Source organism: Takifugu rubripes, chromosome 9, assembly GCF_901000725.2.
Source record: "Takifugu rubripes chromosome 9, fTakRub1.2, whole genome shotgun sequence".
In the NCBI taxonomy this organism is placed as follows: domain Eukaryota; kingdom Metazoa; phylum Chordata; class Actinopteri; order Tetraodontiformes; family Tetraodontidae; genus Takifugu; species Takifugu rubripes.
In genome coordinates, this window is record NC_042293.1 from 5635194 (window position 1) to 5655919 (window position 20726).

Consider the following 20726-nt stretch of genomic DNA (forward strand, 5'->3'; position numbering starts at 1 on the left):
AGGGGATGTGTGTCTGACCTTAGAAAACCATCAATGCTCCAAACCAACTGACTGCACTCAATGTCCAAAGAACATTTGATCTACGGGGCCTGCCAGTTGATTAGCCTTTGGCACCATCTCTGTGGCTGATTTGTTCTTCCTGTTGTATCATGTTGCTCAAAAGTTCAAGATGGGAAAAATTCACTGTGACATCTGTTGAATCTAAAGCATGGATCGAACATCAGTTCACACTCAGGTTATTATTTATGTGTTGGCATCAGGCCGACAGTTGCTGTTCTGCCCATTGTGCTCAGACTGAGCACCACCAGCTGGTGCTGTCACTTGGTTGCTGCCTCAGAGCTCAAAGAGCTGCCTCACTCTGCAAACATGATGGATCTGACAGAAAGAGGACCACGTCAGGAGAAGCCAACACTATCAAAAGGTGACAACAATTTTATTAAGCAAAGTTCAAGGTGGTGAAATAGCTGCCAGTCACAACTGCTGTGAGCATATTTCCGCCATTTGTCAGGAAATGAAGATGGAATCCAGAGCCGAGAGTATCCATGCCAAGACTCATTGGTGTTTGATAACTGCTTGCATCATTGTTTGGAGTAAAGGTCGATCTGCCATGATCATCAGAACATTCACAACTTTTAAAGTCTGCACAGCGACTCCATCACCTCCTTACTTGGTCTATTTGACCGTTCACACACTTTTTTCTTTCAGTGTTTTTTAAAGGCTTTAAACATTCTAAACAAGTTTGCAGTAAAGGTGGAAGCTCACCACTCGGCTCGCGCCTACCTGTGTGGTCACTCATAAAATTGTCCGCGTGGCGACCTGCGATGCTGCCACTTGTGCTGCACATAAAACCACCTCAGTAAAGAGCTAATAATCTTAGAATGACGTGGTGCTCTGAGAAAACAACACCCCACAAAGACAGCCACACAGATGGTTTTTCACTTCAGATGCTGAGTCTTGGATAAAAATGTCCGAAAAAAAGATTTTTGACAACTGATGCTGCGGCGCTATGGCTTTCCCTTAAATAAGGCTGGGTTACATCTTCTTTGACCACAGCTCAAGTCTTCAGTAGTCTTTTCCTCTTTTAAAAGAAGCCACACACAAATAGATTCAGAAGGTCAGAGTTAATGATTCACTGTCAGACCGCCTCAAGGTTAGACCTTCTGAAGGCTGGATCCTCTGCTTGTACTTTACCTGGATTTTTGTCTTTTAGGGAAACTGTTAGCATCTACCATTATCGTCTAAACTTTAAACGCCCCAGTCATGTTATAGGAATTTTCTTTCTCAGAATTTTGATTCATGATGATCAAACCATCATTTGGCAGCACTGATTGCAACCTAAGTCAAATGTAAGCGGTTCAGAACATCCTGTAATCCAGCACAGTTGTCAGACTCTGACACATCCCTGTGAAGAATTAGAACATTTAAGGAGAAAAACAATATCAGCAAAGATTTTTTACAGCACTGTTGAGTTGCTTCTAGTCTAAACCCAATCAGACCAGAGCGAAGCAGACCAGTCTAGCCTTCCTCTTGTGTTAGAGTTGGCAGAGGTTTTAAATTTCAAATGTATAAAAGAATGACATAACTTGCATCATAACTTTCATTTTGACTTTGTCGGGAAGCTCTATTTCAACACAATAAAACAAAACAAAAAAATCTTTTCACTAAATTGTAAAATGCTCTGGTTGAAATGATGACCAGAGCAGATCACACCAGAGCAGACCGGGCTAGATCCGATCAGACCAGTCTAAAACAGAGCAGATCAGATCAGAGCAGACCAGTATAGACCCGATTAGACCAGTCTAAATCAGAGCAGACCAGTCTAAATCGGAGCAGATCAGACCAGAGCGGACCAGTCTGACCCAGGCAAACCAGTCTAGACACGATCAGACCAGTCTAAACCAGAGTAGATCAGCCTAGACCAGATCAGACCAGTCTAAATCGCAGCAGATAAGACTGGAGCAGACCAGTCTAGACCCGATCAGATCTAGACCAAAGTAGACCCGTTTAGACCCAGGCAGACCACTGGAGCAGATCAGACCAGAGCAGACCAGTCTGGACCAGAGCAGACCAGTTTAGACCTGGGCAGACCAGTCTTGACCATAGTAGACCAATCGATGATCAGACAGACCGAAGCGGACCAGTCTAAACCTGAGTGAACTCGTTTAGGCAAGAGCTGACGAGTCCCAACTAGAGTAGATTGGTCTAGACCTGGGCAGACCAGTCCCAACAAGTGCATACCAGTCAGAATAGTCTAGGCAAGACCAAATGAGTCCTGGACAGAGCAGACCAGTGTATACTAGTTTAGAACTAATAAGACCAGCCCTGAGAAGACCAGTCTAGACCCGATCAGACCAGTCTAAACTGAGTGAACTCCTCTAGGCAAGAGCTGATGAGTCCCAACCAGAACAGATTGGTCTAGACCTGGGCAGACCAGTCCCAACAAGTGCATACCAGTCAGACTAGTCTAGGCAAGACCAGATGAGTCCTGGACAGAGCAGACCAGTGTAGACCAGTTTAGAACTGAGCAGAGCAGTCTGGACCAAAGCAGATCTAGACTGGGGCAGACCAGACCTGACCCAGGCCAGAGCTAATTCAGCAATTATATAGAAGCATATTAATAGTGTTTCTGTATAGAAAACAGCAATTTGATTTCATCAAACACACACACACACACACACATGCACATGGACACACACACACAGACACATGTCATTGTAAATCCTTCTGAAGCAGCTTCAGTGAAATTCACACCACACCTGTTCGCTGATGAAGAATCCAGAATCTGTTCTCGTTCAGCTGCAGTAACAAATGACATGAAACACAGAACAATTGATAAAACAAGTTGGACTCCAGGAAGTCTCACACACACTCTCTCTCTCACTCTCTCTCACTCACACACTCTCTCTCTCACTCACACACTCACACACGTCTTTTTTTTTCTTTTTTTACTATTCCACTTATCTAACCACTAGAGGGAGATGGTGCACCATTAGGTGTAGAATTGGGTCACACGGCAAAAGATGAACAAAACCGGCAAAAAGGAAGAAATTATAAATATTTGATCAAAAACACAAAAGTGTGATTATGACTGCTTGAATTTGTAAAAAAAAAAAAAAAAAAGTTAAAGTAAAATGATCCACAAAGAGCTCATTATGGTTCTTGTTTTGTGCTGTTATGGTTCTTGTGTTGTGCTGTGCGAGTTATAAAAGTGTAAAGGTACTTGACAGATGGCAGCTGACTATGTTTTGAAAGATCAGTTTGTAAGTTTAGTTACAGAACACACATAGTGACATTAATTTCTTCTTTTTTTCTGTGTGCATGTGAAAATCTTTAGCGGCCTTAATCAGACTTTACCTGACTGAGCTGATGATGAAGACCAGTGATAAAGTCTCGCCCGACAGCTTCGAATCAAATTAGTGTCAATTAGATTAAAGTCCTGCTCAATCTGGTCCACGCTGTGGGCCGAGATGTGAGACGTGTTCATGGCTGCCCTGATTGGATGTTGACTCTAATCCTCTTAAATAAAACAGAGCTCTTGTCCAATCTCCTGCCCCAATCCCTCCCCCATCCCTTGTCTCTCTCGCCTTTCCACAAGGAAGAGGTTTTAATTCAAGTGGATTATGTTGTAAATTGGGTGAGAGTAGAGACGGGTGGCTGGATTTGAGTCTTCCAGAATAAACACAAAGTGGAGGAATTAGCCCACTTATCAGCGCTTGAAGAACTGTAAATGACTGGGAGAAAGTGGAACAGGAGTGAGGACAACTTGTTCCCGTTGGTTCAGAGATCAAAAGGGTTTTTGCTTTTGTCCTGAGAGAAGATACATCAGAAAGATGATGGAGGCAACCGGGGAGAATCATTTGTCTCTAACAGCCTGTTCTTAGGTTCTGGACACCACCTCTGCCACCAGCATCCTGTGGGTCAACATGAGGAAATTAATTCCAAGAGACATGAGACCACCCTTTCAAACATTTGGAGCCCATTAGAATTTCTGAAATTACCCCTTGGATCCTACAGTCTAAACTTCATGTTTGGAGCCAAATCGAGGATGGAGGGCACATTGAGGCTATTGAGGAAGCTCCTGGGAATTCTGGGATTTTTGTACCTGTGGATTACAGTGGAGGCTCAGATAAAGATCCCACCAGAGACGTAAGTAGAACTTGTGTGCTCCACCTGTTGAACCATTTCATAACCTGACAAGCTAATGGCACATTTCATCCCTCCCATCACAAAGAAGTCCACAATGGCATGCTACATAAAGCCCTAAAGCTGAACTAGCACTTTTCAGAGACCAGCATTAATTTTCACTTCCTATATTAATCCTCAGCTTTGTAAATAGAGATGTTGCCTCCAAACAATCAAAACAAGCCATAAATGATGTAACCTAAGTCACATAGCACACAATAGCGTTATTGCTAACCACATTGTAGCTTAGCACTAATGCAAGCTACCACTTAAAGCAAACATAAATTGTCCTCTGTTCTTGCTGAAATTATGATATTTCACCCCTTTATCTCCCTCATGGCAGTTATCTCTGATGAGTAACTAGCATTAGCATTTTAGCTATGCTTTTCTGAATGTTCTGCATCCTACTTATGGAAACATGCTAAGATGCACATAAGCTCGTCATCTCTAACCTCAGATTTTAGCTTTGTCCTGTTGACACACATTTTATTTTGCTGATTTTTGTGAGTGTATTGACTTAAAACACAAGCCACAAACATAAGAAGCTATAAATATAAGTTTACCTGATGGGTGAACTGGCCCGGGGTGGACAATAAAACAATGACAACCTCAATTGGATATTCAGATCCTTAAGATTGATTTACTTTTACTCATTTTCACCACAAAATTCTTACAGTGCTGTCCCAAATAAATACAAATTAAGCCATTCTGATGAGCCCCCAGTGACACGGTCGACAATCTCTTTGCTTCCCAACTGTTAGACCCCTAGTTTACCCAACCTGTAGCTATAGCATATGCCATCCCAAACTGCTGCTCCCCTAGACCCAGAACTGGATGTAAAATATAAACCCTAGGAACTGAAGAAGATTCTCCTACTGGCCCTGCCCACTTCACCATCAGCTGTCAATTGAAGACTTGGTTATGTTTATGTTACTGAGTTGTCACTGTCGGTTGGATAATGGTGACAGTTTTAGCCAAGCCAGTGACCCCTCAGCTGTTGTCACATGTAGTTGATTTCTCTTAAACATCTCAAACACTGTCAGAGACAGGTGGGCATGGGCCAGTTACCAGTTTCAAGGCATAATATGGTATGAAAAAGTCACTGTTTCAAAACCACTAAAATTTTCTTTCTAGGAGAGGAAGTGGAGGTCAGTAATCCCTCAGGGCCTGTAGCTAAAGCATAACCTATCAGGATGTGTGTGTGTGTGTGTGTGTGTGTGTGTGTGTGTGTGTGTGTGTGTGTGTGTGTGTGTGTGTGTGTGTGTGTGTGTGTGGGTGGGTGGGTGGGTGGGTGTGTGTGTGTGTGTGTTGTCATGCAGCTACACATTTATCCATCATTTCCCGTGCCAATCTAACCAGGTTTCTTATGTTTTAATTTAGAGCATCTTGTAGTGCATCTTCTGTTACAACTTGCTGTAGAAATAATTATGAATGATCCTGAACCTCTCACTACATTTGACTCGAGACTTGATATCTCAGAAGAGGAGCCAATACAGGACCCACACCCATGACCCTATTGATCACCTGAAGTTGTCAGGCCACCTAGAAATGAAGGATCACATAGAAATCAACCCCCCATGAACAAAATCCATCAGAGTCTTCTGATGAGACTTGTTGGAAATGGATGGGCCTATTGGGTCCACCAGAATGAGCCGCTGTCTTGAGATGAACTAGATGCCCTTTGCATCTGGCAAGAGTGAAGGAAATAATAGAAACTGGGTACTGAGAAAATTATTGCATGGTAAGATGGCTAACACCAGCTAACATGATGCGAAGGAGAGAAGCACAGGCTAATGTTGTGTTTTACTTTACTACTAGTAAAGTTACAATTAAGGCAGCAAATTACTCAAAACTGTGTGTGTGTGTTTTGTGCTGAATACACACCTGCAGCTGTGACCCAGATGAGGAACAGATTATCTACATCTCCCCCATCACTGTCGGATTTAACAGCCTATCTCTGTTGTAACCATGGTGACAGTGACCAAAAGTGACATGTGTTGTTGTAGAGCATTGTAGTTTTTATCACAAGTGTCGTATATATTTTTTTAATTTCGTATTAGGAAATCACATTTCTATAGAAACACAAGACTGTCACCTGTAGACAGGGACTCTGGTGGTATTTGCTCAATGCTGCAGCTCATAGAGGTACTTTTGGATGCGGTAGCTGTTTTATTGGAATGATGGCGCTCTATTGCTAATGCTCCGTAACGGATGTGAACAGATCCAATCATTGCAACCTCCTCCTGGCTCCACAAGGACTGTCAGAAGAGCTGAGAAGAGTTGCCTTCAAAGATGCTTAGAATCCATTGACCCCCTCCAGCAACATCAGTGTCTCATCTCCTGTATAGACCACATCATCCCTTCTAAGACAATTACTATTTTCCCTGATAACAAACCCAGGATCACAAAAGAGATGGAGGAGATCCACAACAAGGAGAAGAGGACTTTCCTCGCTGGCTCTGAACTGGAGAAGTAGGTCAACGGAGAGGTCAAGCAGGCTTTCAGGTTGGGCTTAGGGCCAAAGCAGGACCAACAAGGGCAGCTAACCTGGTTCAGCAGCCAGGTCCTAAGGCACCCTACTGACCTTGTTCTAGACTCTTCCAATCCCACACACACTCTCACACCCCTAACTGAGAACTGCTTCTGCTGTCTTTAGCATATTTGCAACTCATGGTCTCTTTTATTGGAGAAACTGTTTTATATTATATATCCATCCATCCATCCATCCTCTACCGCTTATCCAGGGTCAGATCGCGGGGGCAGCAGCCTAAGAAGAGAAGCCCAGACTTCCCTCTCCCCAGCTACTTCTTCCTGCTCATCCGGAGGGATCCCCAGGCGTTCCCAGACCAGTTGAGAGACATAGTCTCTCCAACATGTCCTGGGTCTTCCCGGGGGTCTCCTACCGGAGGGACATGCCCTGAACACCTCACCAGAGAGGCGTCTAGGGGGCATCCTAACTATATTATATATCATTCTTTAAATTTAAATGTAATCATATACCCTACAAACTCATAAGCAGGAGCTCTAACATATGTCTGGAAAGTTATGTTCAATGCTGCTCAGTTAGTTGGCATTTTCTCTGCTAGATTTAATGATTGCTACTCTTCTAATGTTTTGCCTAATTTAAGTAAGGAATCCTGTATTATACTGATACTTAAAAAGAACAGTGGAAGGAATAAATTATCTGAAACTGGTTGCTCTTACTTGGGTTGACATGAAGGTGTGTGAAAAATAGTTTATATGTGGTCACTTTTGGACACAAGTTTTACAGTTGCATTCATATTAGAATATTAGGATTTTAGCTGAGCTTTTAATACAATTCAACCAAATCATAGTTGAAAAGCTCAGAATCATGCAAGTACCAAAGGTGTATATGGTAGTTATTTTCAGAAGAAATCTAATCTGTAAGAGAAGCGTATGTGAGGAGCACTTAGCTTGGGTTCTGCTGAGCCTCTCTGTGACCTAGTGCTCTGTTGTCATGTAACCCTAACCCCCCTTGAAAACACGAGCAGGAGTAGTTGACAAAAACCCAAAGGTTGCCACAGGTTGCCTTTGGCCTCTGTGGCATCTTTGGAAGATTGAATATCTCTCTTCTTGGCTGTTCCTATGTTTCAGGGTGCAGCAATGGGCATCTGAGTTCTCCGTCCAGCTCCGTGATCTGACCGTCAAATATTCAGGTTCTCTGCTGCTGCAGAAGGTAAGTAACTTCATGTTCGACCAGATTACTACATGAAGACCCCCTCATTCTTTATTATTCCGAATCTAAACTGGAATCATGTTGGAATTAAGAGTCAACTGTTCCACTTTCAAATTTCAACTGTTCATGAAGCAGGAATAAAATAGCAGTGGATCTTGTCAGAGCACCCCCCTCCTCAGAAAAGTTCTTAAGGTTTTAATATTGTTAATAAGCAGGAAGTAAAGCAGGAAGTTTGAAATCTCATCTGAGGTATTGATCAGATGAGGTGGACAGTCACACCATGTCTTTATGTATCAACTCTGGGAACTTTATGTTTATAATTTTATGTTTTTCTTGTCAGAAACTGAAGGACGTGGAGTCTATCATAAAAATCACAGAACTGAATGGAGAAGACCTGGTAAAGGATTTTTCCAATGAGATCGAGCGAATGTTGGGCAGTAAGATGAAGTCAGTGAAGGTGAGCGGGCACACGCATCATATCAGCTGTGGCTAATTGTGTTTGTTCCTGAACCCCTCAGGAGATCACATGCCTGAAGCTGCCCTTCAGCCTGGAGGGCTTGAAGGTCTTGCACTAACAGCATGATTAGATTTTATTGAATTGAACATGGTCTCCTCCTGGGCTACCACCTTATCGCTCCTCCTGGGCTACCACCTTATCATGGTGGAGGGGATTGCGTGTCCCAATGATCCTAGGAGCTCCGTTGTCTAGGGCTTTATGCCCCTGGTAGGGCCACCCATGGCAAACAGGTCCTAGGTGAGGGACCAGACAAAACGTAGCCCAGGACGCCCTAATGACGAGAAACGACATTGGTTCTAAGTTTCCCTTGTCCGGATGCGGGGGCCCCTCCTGGAGCCAGGCCTGGGGGCGGGGCACGTTTGCGAGCACCTGGTGGCCGGACCTCTGCCCATGGAGTCCAGCTGGTCACACCCCAAAGAGGCAACATGGGACCCCCTTCCCGTGGGCTCACAACCTGCAGGAGGGGCCAAGGGGTGCATTGTGTGTTGGGTAGCGGCCGAAGGCAGGAACCTTGGCGGTCTGATCCCCTGCTGCAGAAACTGGCTCGAGGGACATGGAATGTGAAAGGAGCCTGAGCTGGTGCGTGATGTTGAGAAGTTCCGACTAGATATAGTCGGCCTCACCTCGACGCATAGCAAGGGCTCTGGAACCAGTCTTCTCGAGAGGGGTTGGACTCTCTACCACTCCGGTGGATGAGAGGTAGCCTCCCTTCGCCTTTGGGTGGGGGGACGGATCCTGACTGTTGTTTGTGCCTATGGCAGTTCAGCGTATCCACCCTTTTTGGAGTCCTTAGAGGGAGTGCTGGAGAGTGATCCTTCTGGGGGCTCCCTTGACCTCCAGGGTAACTTCAATACTCACGTTGGCAGCGACAGTGTGACCTGGAGAGGTGTGATTGGGAAGAACAGCCCCCCTGATCTGAACCCGAGTGGTGTTTTGTTATTGGACTTCTGTCCTCGTCTCAGATTGTCCATAACAAACACCTTGTTCAGGCATAAAGGCCTCCACATGTGCACTTGGCACCAGGATGCTTTAGGCCGCAGATCGATTTTGTGGTCGTGTCATCGGATTTGCGGCCGCATGTTCTGGACACCCGGGTGAAGAGAGGGGCAGAGGGGAAGGATGCCGGACAGACCCGGCAGACCCAAATGTATTGTGAGGGTCTCCTGGGAATGCCTGGCAGAGTCTCCTGTCAGAAGGAGCTTCAACTCACACCTCCGAGAGAGCTTTGGCCATGTCCCAGGGGAGGCGGGGGACATTGAGTCCGAGTGGACCACTTTCCATGCCTCTATTGTTGAGGCGGCTGACCGGTGCTGTGGCCACAAAGTGGTTGGTGCCTGTCATGGCGGCAATGCCCGAACCCGCTGGCGAGGGATGCCGTCAGGCTGAAGAAGGAGTCGTATCGGGCCTTACTAGCGTGTGGGACTCCTGAGGCAGCAGATAGGTACCGGCAGGCCAAGCAGAGTGCAGCTACGGTGGTTGCCGAGGCAAAGACCCGGACATGGGAAGAGTTCAGTGAGGCCATGGAGAACGACTTCTGGACAGCCTCAAAAAGGTTCTGGACCACAATCTGGCCTCTGAGGTAGGGGAAGCAGTGCACTGTCAACACTGTGTATAGTGATGTGCTGCTGACCTCAACTCGGGATGTTGTGGATCGGTGGAAGGAATACTTTGAGGACCTCCTTAATCCCACCAATGAGCCTTCCAGTGAGGAAGCAGGGCCTGGGCACCTGGGGACAGGCTCTCGTATCTCCGGGGCTGAGGTTGCCGAGGTAGACAAAAAACTCCTCGGTGGCAAGGCCCCGGGGGTGGATGAGATCCGCCCGGAGTTCCTTAAGGCTGGATGTTGTAGGGCTGTCGTGGTTGACTCAACTCTGCAACATCGCGTGGACATCGGGGTAAGGTCTATTCAGGGGTACTGGAGAGGTGGGTCGGCCGGATAGTCGAACCTTGGATTCAGGAGGAGCAATGTGGTTTTCGTCCTGGGCGTGGAACGGTGGACCAGCTCTACACCCTCGGCAGGGTCTTTGAGGGTACATGGGAGTTTGCCCAACCAGACCACATTTGTTTTGTGGACTTGGAGAAGGCATTTGACTGTGTCCCTTGGGGGGGTCATGAGGAGGGTTCTCAGAGAGTATAGGGTGTCAGGGCCTCTGATACGGGCCATCCACTACCTGTATGATCGGTGTCAGAGTTTGGTCCGCATTGCTGGCAGTAAGTTGAACTCGTTTCCAGTCAGGGTTGATCTCCGCAAGTGATGCCCTTTGTCACCAATTCTGTTCATAACTTTTATGGACAGAATTTCTAGGCGCAGTCGTGGTGTTGAGGTGTCCGGTTTGGTGACCTCGGCATCAGGTCTCTGCTCTTTGCATATGATGTGGTCCTGTTGGCTTCATCGGCCCATGACCTCCAATGATCACTGGATCGGTTTGCCACCGCCTGTGAAGCGGCTGGGATGAGAATAAGTACCTCAAAATCCGAGGCCATGGTTCTCAACCGGAAAAAGGTGGAGTGCCTTCTCCGGGTCAAGGAGGAGATCCTGCCCCAAGTGGAGGAGTTCAAGTACCTCGGGGTCTTGTTCACGAGTGAGGGAAGAATGGAGCTGGAGATCGACAGGCGGATCGGTGCAGCATCTGCAGTAATGCGGACTATGCACTGGTCCGTAGTGGTGAAGACTCTCGATTTACCGGTCGATCTTCGTTTCTACCCTCACCTATGGTCAAGAGCTTTGGGTAATGACCGAAAGAACAAGATCACAGGTACAAGCGGCCGAAATGAGCTTCCTCCGTAGGGTGGCTGGGCTCTCCCTTAGAGATAGGGTGATAAGCTCTGCCATCCGGGAGGAGCTCGGAGTAGAGCCGCTGCTCCTCCGCGTTGAGAGGAGCCAGATGAGGTGGCATGGGCATCTAGTTAGGATGCCCCCTGGACGCCTCCCTGATGAGGTGTTCAGGGCATGTCCCTCCAGTAGGAGGTCCCTAGGAAGACCCAGGACACGTTGGAGAGACAATGTCTCTCGACTGGTATGGGAACGCCTGGGAATCCCCCCGGACAAGCTGGAAGAAGTAGCTGGGGAGAGGGAAGTCTGGGCCTCTCTGCTTAGGCTTCTGCCCCCGCGACCCGACCCCGGATAAGTTTGGACACCCTGATAATAAAGAATTACAATAGTCCAGCCTGGAAGTAACAAATGCATGGACTAACTTTTCAGCATCATGGTGGGTCAGTAGTTTTCTAATCCTTATGATGTTATTCAGGTGAAAAAAGGCACTTATAGAGACTATTTTAATGTGGGAGTTGAAGGAGAGATTTTAATCAAAAGTTACTCCAAGATTCCTCACAGAGAGACTAGATGGTAATGAGATACCATCAAGAGTGAACATGTGATCTAATCTATCCCTGAGAGGTTCAGGACCAAACACCATGACCTCAGTTTTTCCTGAGTTAAGGAAAAGGAAATTTGAAAACATCCAAGACTTTATGTCTTTAAGACAGGTCTGAAGCTTCACTAACTTCTCTGTCTCCTCTGGATTCATGGATAAATAAAGCTGAGTGTCAACAGCGTAACAATCAAAATTTATCCCATGCTGCCGAATAATGTTCCCTAAGGGAAGCATGTACAAGGTGAAAAGGATTGGTCCAAGTACAGAACCTTGTGGAACTCCATGGCTAACCCTACTGTATGAAGAGGGAACACCATGGACATGAGCAAACTGGTATCTATCTGATAAATACGATCTAAAGCAGTCTAGTGCTGTCCCTTTAATCCCAATCACATGTTCCAGTCTATGTAACAGGATGCTGTGATCAACTGTCTCAAAAGCAGCACTGAGGTCCAGCAAGACCAGCATAGAAACCAGTCCATGATCTGAAGCTATAAGAAGATCATTAGTAACTTTAAGAAGTGCTGTTTCTGTGCTGTGATGAGCTCTTAAGCCTGACTGAAACATCTCAAACAGGAGTCACCACCACCTTCTCAAGAATTTTAGAGATAAAAGGAAGGTTGGATATTGGTCTATAATTTTGCTAGTACGTCCGGGACAGAACTGCCTATCAGTGGTAATACATCCTTCAACAGGTCTGTTGGGATGGCATTTAAAAGACACGTGGTGGTCTTGGATTTCTGAATTAGCGATGACGCCTCAGAAAAATATATAGGGCTGAAGGAGTTTAAGGACTCGTTGGAGAACCTGTATGTTCCCACAGTCAGCACATCTGGTGATGGTCCAGTTGTTGGGATGGCCTGGTTAGCGTTTTCTCTGATAGCTAGAACTTTATCAGTGAAGAAGCTCATGAAGTCTTCACCACTAAGGAAAGAAGGGATATGTGGATCTAAAACACTGTGACTCTTGGTTAATTTGGCCACAGTGCTGAAAAGAAACTTGGGGTTGCTCTTATTTTCCTCAATTAAAGAAGAAAAATAAGCTGTTCTAGCCTAACGGAGGGCCTTTTTGTAAACTAATAGTCTTTCCAGGCTACATGATAGCTATCTATTTTACAAGAATGCCACTTTCTTTCTAGTCTGCGCGCTTTCTGCTTGAGGGTCCTGATATGTGTTATACCAGGGGGCACACCTCCTCTGATTTACTATTTTCTTTTTCACGGGGGCAACAGAATCAAGCGTGATTCTCAGTGAGGTTGCAGCACGTTCAGCAATAGAATCAACCTCAGCAGGGCTAAAATTATAATGATTGATCCCTGGGGAAACACACAGTGGTCCTGGGATCAACGCAGGGATTGCTTCCTTAAACTTAGCTACAGCATTATCTGAAAGACATCTGCTATAGTAAGACTGTGCTCTGAGCATAGAAGAATCCTTAATGATAAATGTAAAAGTGATCAATGAATGATCTGACAGGAGTGGGTTCCGAGGGAACACTGACACATGTTCTACCTCAACACCATAAGTCAGAACTAGCTCTAGGGTATGGTTGAAGCTATGAGTTGGTTGGTTTATCTGCTGGAGGAAACCAACTGACTCAAGTAATAAAATGAAGCCATTTCTAAAGCTGTCATTTACAGCGTCTACATGGATATTAAAGTCTCCAATGATAATGACTTTGTCCTTTCTAAGGACCAAGTCAGATAAGAAATCATTGAACTCAGACAGGAACGACATGAATAATAACTTTACCAAATTTACGTTTACGTCTTGCCAGCAGCTTTAAATTGGCTTCTATGTCACCCGCTCTGGCCCCCGGAATGCACTTAACTATGGTCGCTGGAGTCAGCTTCACAAAGCGCAAAACAGAGTCGCCAATTACCAGGGTCGGTTTCTCAGCGGGTGTGTCGCCGAGTGGGGAAAAGCGGAAATAGCGTCACTAGTCTACTTGATGAGGAGGAGAGGAGACGAGGAATTCTTTTAAAAAACCCAGTTTATTTGTGAAAACATTTAGAATTGTCGAAGAGAATCTCCTGGCCTTCTGTTAGTTTTAAGCAAAGCTTTATAATTATGTCACTGTCCTGTCTGCAGACCTTCATGAATTCATTTCATTATCTGTCAACCTTCCCCATCAAAGTCAGTTGGCGGGGCAAATGCTAATGTAGTCTGATCCTTTGCTGTGGCTGCCTGGCTGAGTCTTAAGCCTGCAACAATTTTTGCCCACTGGTTTTAAACTACAAAAATTATTTAGTATCCAGCCACAGAGATCTTGATTATTTGCAACCTCTCTTTGACGAAGTTCCATCAGGCTTTGTCTGTTTAGGACAGACCTCCCCTTCCCCAAAAATACACCAAACCTGATGGTCTGTGACAAGATAAGATATTATTATTAGTGTATTTTATATTTTTTATAATCTTTCATACGCGATTGAATAAGAGCAGTCTTTGTTGTGGCAGCCGTGGTGACGTCACCTCAGGATCATGTGGGAAAGAACTCAATTTACAGAGATTACAGCTTTATGTAGCTCAGAACGCTAAACTAAACAGGGTGTTTGGAAACCATGGAGGTGGAGTTTTGCCATTGCCATAGCAGGATTGCCGGTACCATGAGCTGTTAGAATCAGAAGAGTTGCACTCAGAGCTTTCTTAACTATTCGCTGCTTCTCTCAGCAGCCCTAGGCATGTATTTGGGGCCAACAGGACCTTGATTTTTAGTGGTTGCAAATAAAGTTTTGTTTAATAGAGTATCTAAACCAACAAAGAGCTGGATAGCAGCACCTAGTGTATTGGAATGCGGTCACTAACTCTGCATTAATCCATTATCTCTAAACAATTTAAGCTCACTTGATGTGGTGGAAAACAAATCAGGTGTTAGCCCAGCACACTGAGTTTGATGGTATTTTAGTGAATTATGACACATTTAATAACACATTGACATTTAATGCCAATTAAATGTCAGTGTGTTATTAAATGTAAAGAGCCCTCTGAAGCCCTTCCTGGGGCCAGGATTCCCGGGCCCAAACACTCAAAAATGCCTTAGAGACGCTCCATTGAAGTGAAAATATTCCTGTAGAAACTTATTGTGGAAAGTACAACAAAACATGTTGGGTTTTTTTTTTTACTTTCTACAATAAGTTTCAACAGGAATATAAAAACAGCATCATGTTCTGGTATTTGAAATTATGACTAAATGATCTGCTGGTACAAACAGCTGGCTGCTGTAGATTAGTTAGCTTCATTATTAATTCAATCATAGCACAACTTCCGATACAAACAGAAGGCTGCTGCCAGGGAATAGCTGTGTTCCTGAAGCTTAGGGCTGCTGTGCGGGTAAATATTTTTGATCACACATTTTTGATCATTTTCTTCCTGATGAAATGTGCGTTCCTCTTTGGTTCTCAGAGGTTAGCTGAGTCAGCAGAAGATGCTGATCTGTACCATGAATTCAATGCTTCCTTAAAGGTCAGTGGCTCCAACACTCATACCTAACCCTTTGTTTCATAGCACATTAAATCACATAAGCCTCTTCCTGCCTCACTCAGTTTGATTACTACAACTCCATGATGATCAACACTGTGGACGAGGACGGGAACAGCATGGAGCTGGGGGGAGAGTTCCCTCTGGAGGAGAACCAACACTTCAACAACATCCCAGTCAACACGCAGCAGAGCAACATCCAGGTTCCCACCAATGTCTACAACAAAGGTCAGTAGCCAATGGCAGCTGCTCTGCACATGACTCAGGTGTGACTCAGTGTTTCCTTGTCAGATCCCATCATCCTGAATGCCATCTACAACACTGAGGCACTAAACGACGTCTTTATCAGTAACTTTCTGAAGGATCCAACTCTCACCTGGCAGTACTTTGGCAGCTCCACTGGATTTTTCAGGATCTATCCTGGTCAGTTTCGCTGTGTGTGTGTGTGTGTGTATGTGTGTGTGCGTGTGTGTGTGTGTGTGTGTGTGTGTGTGTGTGTGTGTGTTAGTAGTTTAGTTAGGAGCTGGGTTAAAATTAGGTAATAAAATTGTAGGGCTCCTCCTGTCCTCTAATACATGCTACAAAGTGAGGACCACCATGTGCATGTTGTGAGGACATTTTTGTTTGTGATGTCTTTCGGACTCTGAAGTGTGTTATATATAATCCCATCCTGTCTTTCCTGTCAGGTATTAAATGGACACCAGACCCAAACGGCGTGGTGGTCTTTGACTGTAGGAACAGAAACTGGTGAGAGTGAACACACACACACACACACACACACGCACCCACACACACACACACACACACACACACACGTTAAATACTGATGAACATTAATGGTACTCATTTAAATCAATCTAATGTGTGAATAAACATCTAAGAAATAGCTGAACTAAAACAGGAAATCACATGAATGAATAAATTAAATAATTTCAATAAATTCTTGATTATGTGTTGTGTTAACAATCATACACTGATTCTGCCTTTAGACGGCTACATGTGTGTGTGTGTGTGTGTGGGGGGGGGGGGGGGGTCGTTAGCAGTGGTGTTGCTCTCATATGTGGCTAAAGCAGCAGGCAGCAGAGTCCTGACCCTGCTGTAAAGATGATAATCTGCTTCAGGGTCAGGCACCATATGTAGCTGCTGCTGCTGCTGCTGCTGCTGTTCATGTCCATCAACAGGAAGGCTCCCAGCCAACCATTGAACTGTCCTGTCCTGTCCTCTCCTGTCCCGCCCTGTCTTGTCCTGTCATGTCCTGGGAGAGGCTTTGATTTCCCAATATACATAGAAAACAGTGAACGTGAGGCAAACACGTATAACAATAACATAAAAATAATAATAACAACATTATTGAGAATGAGGACAATGATAACTGTAACAGAACAATAACAACATAACAATAATAATAACAACACTAATCATAATAACATAATAACAGCAATAATAATAACAATAATGATATCAGTAACAACATACTAATGATAAAAATAATAACATCACAATAATAGTAGTAAATATCTTTTTAAAAGCACGTGTCCATAGCATATTCGCCTCTCACTACTCATTCACCTATTTTGTAGAATAACACTTCTATTTTAACAAAATCAAGAACTGAATTTCTCAGTTGAGACATCAGATTTTTGGAGTGTGACGGTATGATTGTAATGCGAACAAATTTTGTGATGTTTGAATGGGTGGAATGACCTGTGTTTAGGTACATCCAGGCTGCTACGTCCCCCAAAGACATCATCATCATGGTGGACATCAGTGGCAGCATGAAGGGCTTGAAGATGACTATCGCCAAGCACACCATCAACACCATCCTGGACACACTGGGCGAGAACGACTTTGTCAACATTATTGCTGTGAGACACACACACAGAACTTTCACAGACATGATACATTCCCCAGCTCCTTCCCCTCACCCTGACCCCTAACCTGACACTGGCCCTGGCCCTGGCCCTGTTCCTGACCCTGACCCTGGCCCAGACCTTGCCCCAGACCCAGACCCAGACCCAGATTTTGAAACAGACCAGGCAAAATGCCCTCACATAATTTTATGGGATCGTTGGTACATGTCTCCACTGCAGGAACCTCTCCAGAATGACAATTTCCTGGAACTTTTACAGGACTTAACCTGTCCCTGCTCCATTGTAGATATTTAGATCAGTTCTGAAAAACTCCTGGTTGGAGCTTCTGGTTTACTGGGTGCTGATTGCCCAAAGCTTGAGCAGGAAGTGACCAAGAAGAAGAAGAGAGTTAGCCCAGCAGACAATGCTTCTCCTCTGGTTCATATAGCATCCATCACCATGGAGACAACTCAAAAACCAGAAACACAGCAGCCAGCCACCCATCTGGTTTAGCATATAGTATAAAGGTATCATAACACAAAGTGCTGTTTACCATCTATTAACACATCCACTTACACAAAAAGAGTGGACACATTAGAGACATCACATTTCAGCTCATCCATGTTTACCTCCTTCCTTGATGTTATGTTCTTTATTATTCTTGGTTTTGGTGTCGCGCCTGGCTGACATCACAGTCAAAACTATCACACATTGATTGAAACTTGTCACATTGCTGAGGGGTCCCGCAGTCGAGACACGACCATCAAGAGGAACAATTGGAACAGTTCCTGTGAATTTCCTGCCCCCAGTATTTACCAGGAACACCGTAGAAATGCACCTAATGTGTAACTAGTACAAGAACACACAGATACGCAGTTACTAATTGCACCATGGACAATATGCTCTGCTTCCTGTGTGTAGTACACAGACTATGTTCGCTACGTGGAGCCCTGTTTTAAAGGAACTCTTGTCCAGGCCGACTTAGACACCAGAGAGGTATACACACACATACACATACACACAGATTCACACACATCCCCACGCACACGGATATACATGCACACACACACAGATGCGCGCACATGTGCACACACATACACACAAATATACACACAAATTCATGCACACACACGTTTAATGTTTTTTCTCCACTTTTCTGCAGCACTTTAAGTTGTTGGTAGATGAACTTCATGTTAAAGGAGAAGCAAAAATCAAAAATGCTCTGAAGGAGGCCTTCAAGATTCTCAATGAGGTCTGTGGTCTCACTGCTGAGAAAAGCCAGTGATGTCATCACACTGAACTCACTGTGTGTGTGTGTGTGTGTGTGTGTGTGTGTGTGTGTGTGTGTGTGTGTGTGTGTGTGTGTGTGTGTGTGCATATGCTTTGTGTACTAACAATGTGTCTTCACATGTTTCTGTGCATGAGCCTGTAGGTGAGGGTGAATGGTCAGGGCAGCATGTGTAACCAGGCCATCATGCTGATCACAGATGGAGCCATGGAGGACTTTGAGTCTGTATTTGAAGAGTTCAACTGGCCTGACCGCCGGGTGAGAACCAATTAAACTAGTATACATCCTGTCATCCCTATTACACTCCAAATGTCATCAATGGGAGGTTCTTTGTTAAAATGACGTGACATTTATGCTCACACGTGCATGAACAACATCACCCTATGCACCAGCTGTCCAGAGCCATCCTCTCCCCACAGCCTCTGTAGTCGGGCAGATCCCAACACACACAAATTTAAAAATCGAATGAATTCATCTTTATTTACCAGAGTCACATACAATCAAAATGGTCTCTAGGGGCCTGACCCCCAATAAGCAGCCTTGAGCGTATCATGTAGAGGGACCCTCCAGCTGATGGCTGGCTGGGTAGAACGGGAGTAGTACGGGGAAGGACAGGTAGAAGTAAGAATAGGCTTAGATCATGCAACTACATTAATTACAACAAGCTTTCAGTATAATAGCTGAGTGTGTCACTGCCTGCTCTCGTGCTAAGGTGGAAAATTCCTCTCATTCTGCCACGCCCCTCCTCCACACCCATCTGATCAGCTTTCATCATTCCCTCTTAGACCTACCGTATTTTCACGACTATAAGGCGCACCTAAAACACTGAGATTTTCTCAAAAATCGACGGTGCGCCTTATAATATGGTGCGCCTTGTGTGTGGACTGAGTTCTAAAATCTGCTGTGCGCCTTTGGTGGGTGCACTACAGTAAACGCTCCGCCAATCGATTAGCAACACACCTACGCGTAAGGATCCCCTAAAATGGCGCCGGTCAAGCAAGACGCGTATGAATGAGGCTTACTTTAAACTGCAGGTCATCGAATATGTGGCTGAAAATGGCAATCGAGCAATTTTAGTGTTTTCGCTTTATGAGGAGGTGGCATCTCTCCATACGCGCGAGGACAACTGTTGCGCAGCGGCTGCCCGTGGATTACCAGAAGAGGGTGGCCATCTTCCGCACCTACTGCCGCGACAAGATAACCGCGCCCAGTCACATTACCAACATGGATGAGATCCCTATGACTTTTAACATCCCTTTGACCCACAATGGCTGCTGGCGAGACGTAATCGTAAATTTGGTAAAGTTATTATTCACGTCGGAGCCAACGACACCCGGCTTCATCAGTCGGAGGTCACTAAAATTAACTTGGAGTCGGTGTGTAACTACGCAAAAACAATGTCGGACTCCGTAGCATTCTCTGGTCCCCTCCCCAATCTGGCCAGCGATGAGATGTTTAGCCGCATGTCATCGCTTCGTCGCTGGCTGTCACGGTGGTGCCCCGAAAACCAGGTGGCCTTTATAGACAATTGGAGCACCTTTTGGGGAAAACCTGGTCTGATTAGGAGAGACGGTGTCCATCCCACACGAGATGGTGCTTCTCTCATTTCTAGTAATCTGGCTAATTTTATTAGACCCAAAGTGACCTGACAATCCAGGGTCCAGACCAGGATGCAGAGCTGTAGTCTTACACACCTCTCTGCTGCTTCCTTAGAACCCTCATCCACCAACAATAACATATTTAACGCTATAGAGGTAGTCTCTGTTCCACGGTTAAAAATTCACCAAGCACAGAGCAGGGGAGCGGTCAATCACCAAAATCTTATTAAAATTAATACTGAAGCACAAGTTGGAGAAACTAATATCACAATTAAGTGTGGACTGTTAAATATTAGATCTCTTTTGTGTAAATCCCTGTTAGTGCACGACCTGATAGCGGATCATCACATTGATTTATTTTGTCTTACTGAGACCTGGCTTCAGGAGGAGGAGTATGTGAGCTTAAATGAATCTACTCCTCCTACCCATCTTAATTATCATATTCCACGTGTTACTGGTCGAGGAGGGGGAGTGGCAGCAATCTATCACTCCAAGTTATTAATTAATCCCAGACCAAAACATAGCTTCAGTTCATTTGAAAGCCTGACTCTTGGCATCACTCATCTGAACTGGAGGACAGAAAAGCCACTTCTGTTTGTAGTTGTATATCGGCCCCCTGCTGGGCCACATTCAGAGTTCCTGTCTGAGTTCTCTGATTTCTTATCTGACTTGGTCCTTAGAACGGAAAAAGTCATTATCCTTGGAGACTTTAATATCCATGTAGACGTTGTAAATGACAGCTTT

General features: G+C 45.0%; 1 protein-coding gene across 1 annotated transcript in view; it reads left to right on the forward strand.

Annotated features, from left to right (window-relative positions):
• Positions 1-3655: 3655 nt before the first annotated feature.
• The window catches only part of LOC101076123 (voltage-dependent calcium channel subunit alpha-2/delta-4-like), a 45947-nt gene continuing 28876 nt past the window's right edge, over positions 3656-20726 (forward strand). The window contains exons 1-11 of the mRNA XM_029841431.1: positions 3656-4146; positions 7798-7879; positions 8220-8336; positions 15172-15231; positions 15312-15474; positions 15538-15669; positions 15933-15993; positions 16961-17111; positions 18018-18092; positions 18259-18348; positions 18529-18642. Of these exons, the coding sequence (XP_029697291.1) occupies positions 4025-4146; positions 7798-7879; positions 8220-8336; positions 15172-15231; positions 15312-15474; positions 15538-15669; positions 15933-15993; positions 16961-17111; positions 18018-18092; positions 18259-18348; positions 18529-18642 (1167 nt within the window). The 5' untranslated portion in view covers positions 3656-4024. The remainder of the gene's footprint in view (positions 4147-7797; positions 7880-8219; positions 8337-15171; positions 15232-15311; positions 15475-15537; positions 15670-15932; positions 15994-16960; positions 17112-18017; positions 18093-18258; positions 18349-18528; positions 18643-20726) is intronic.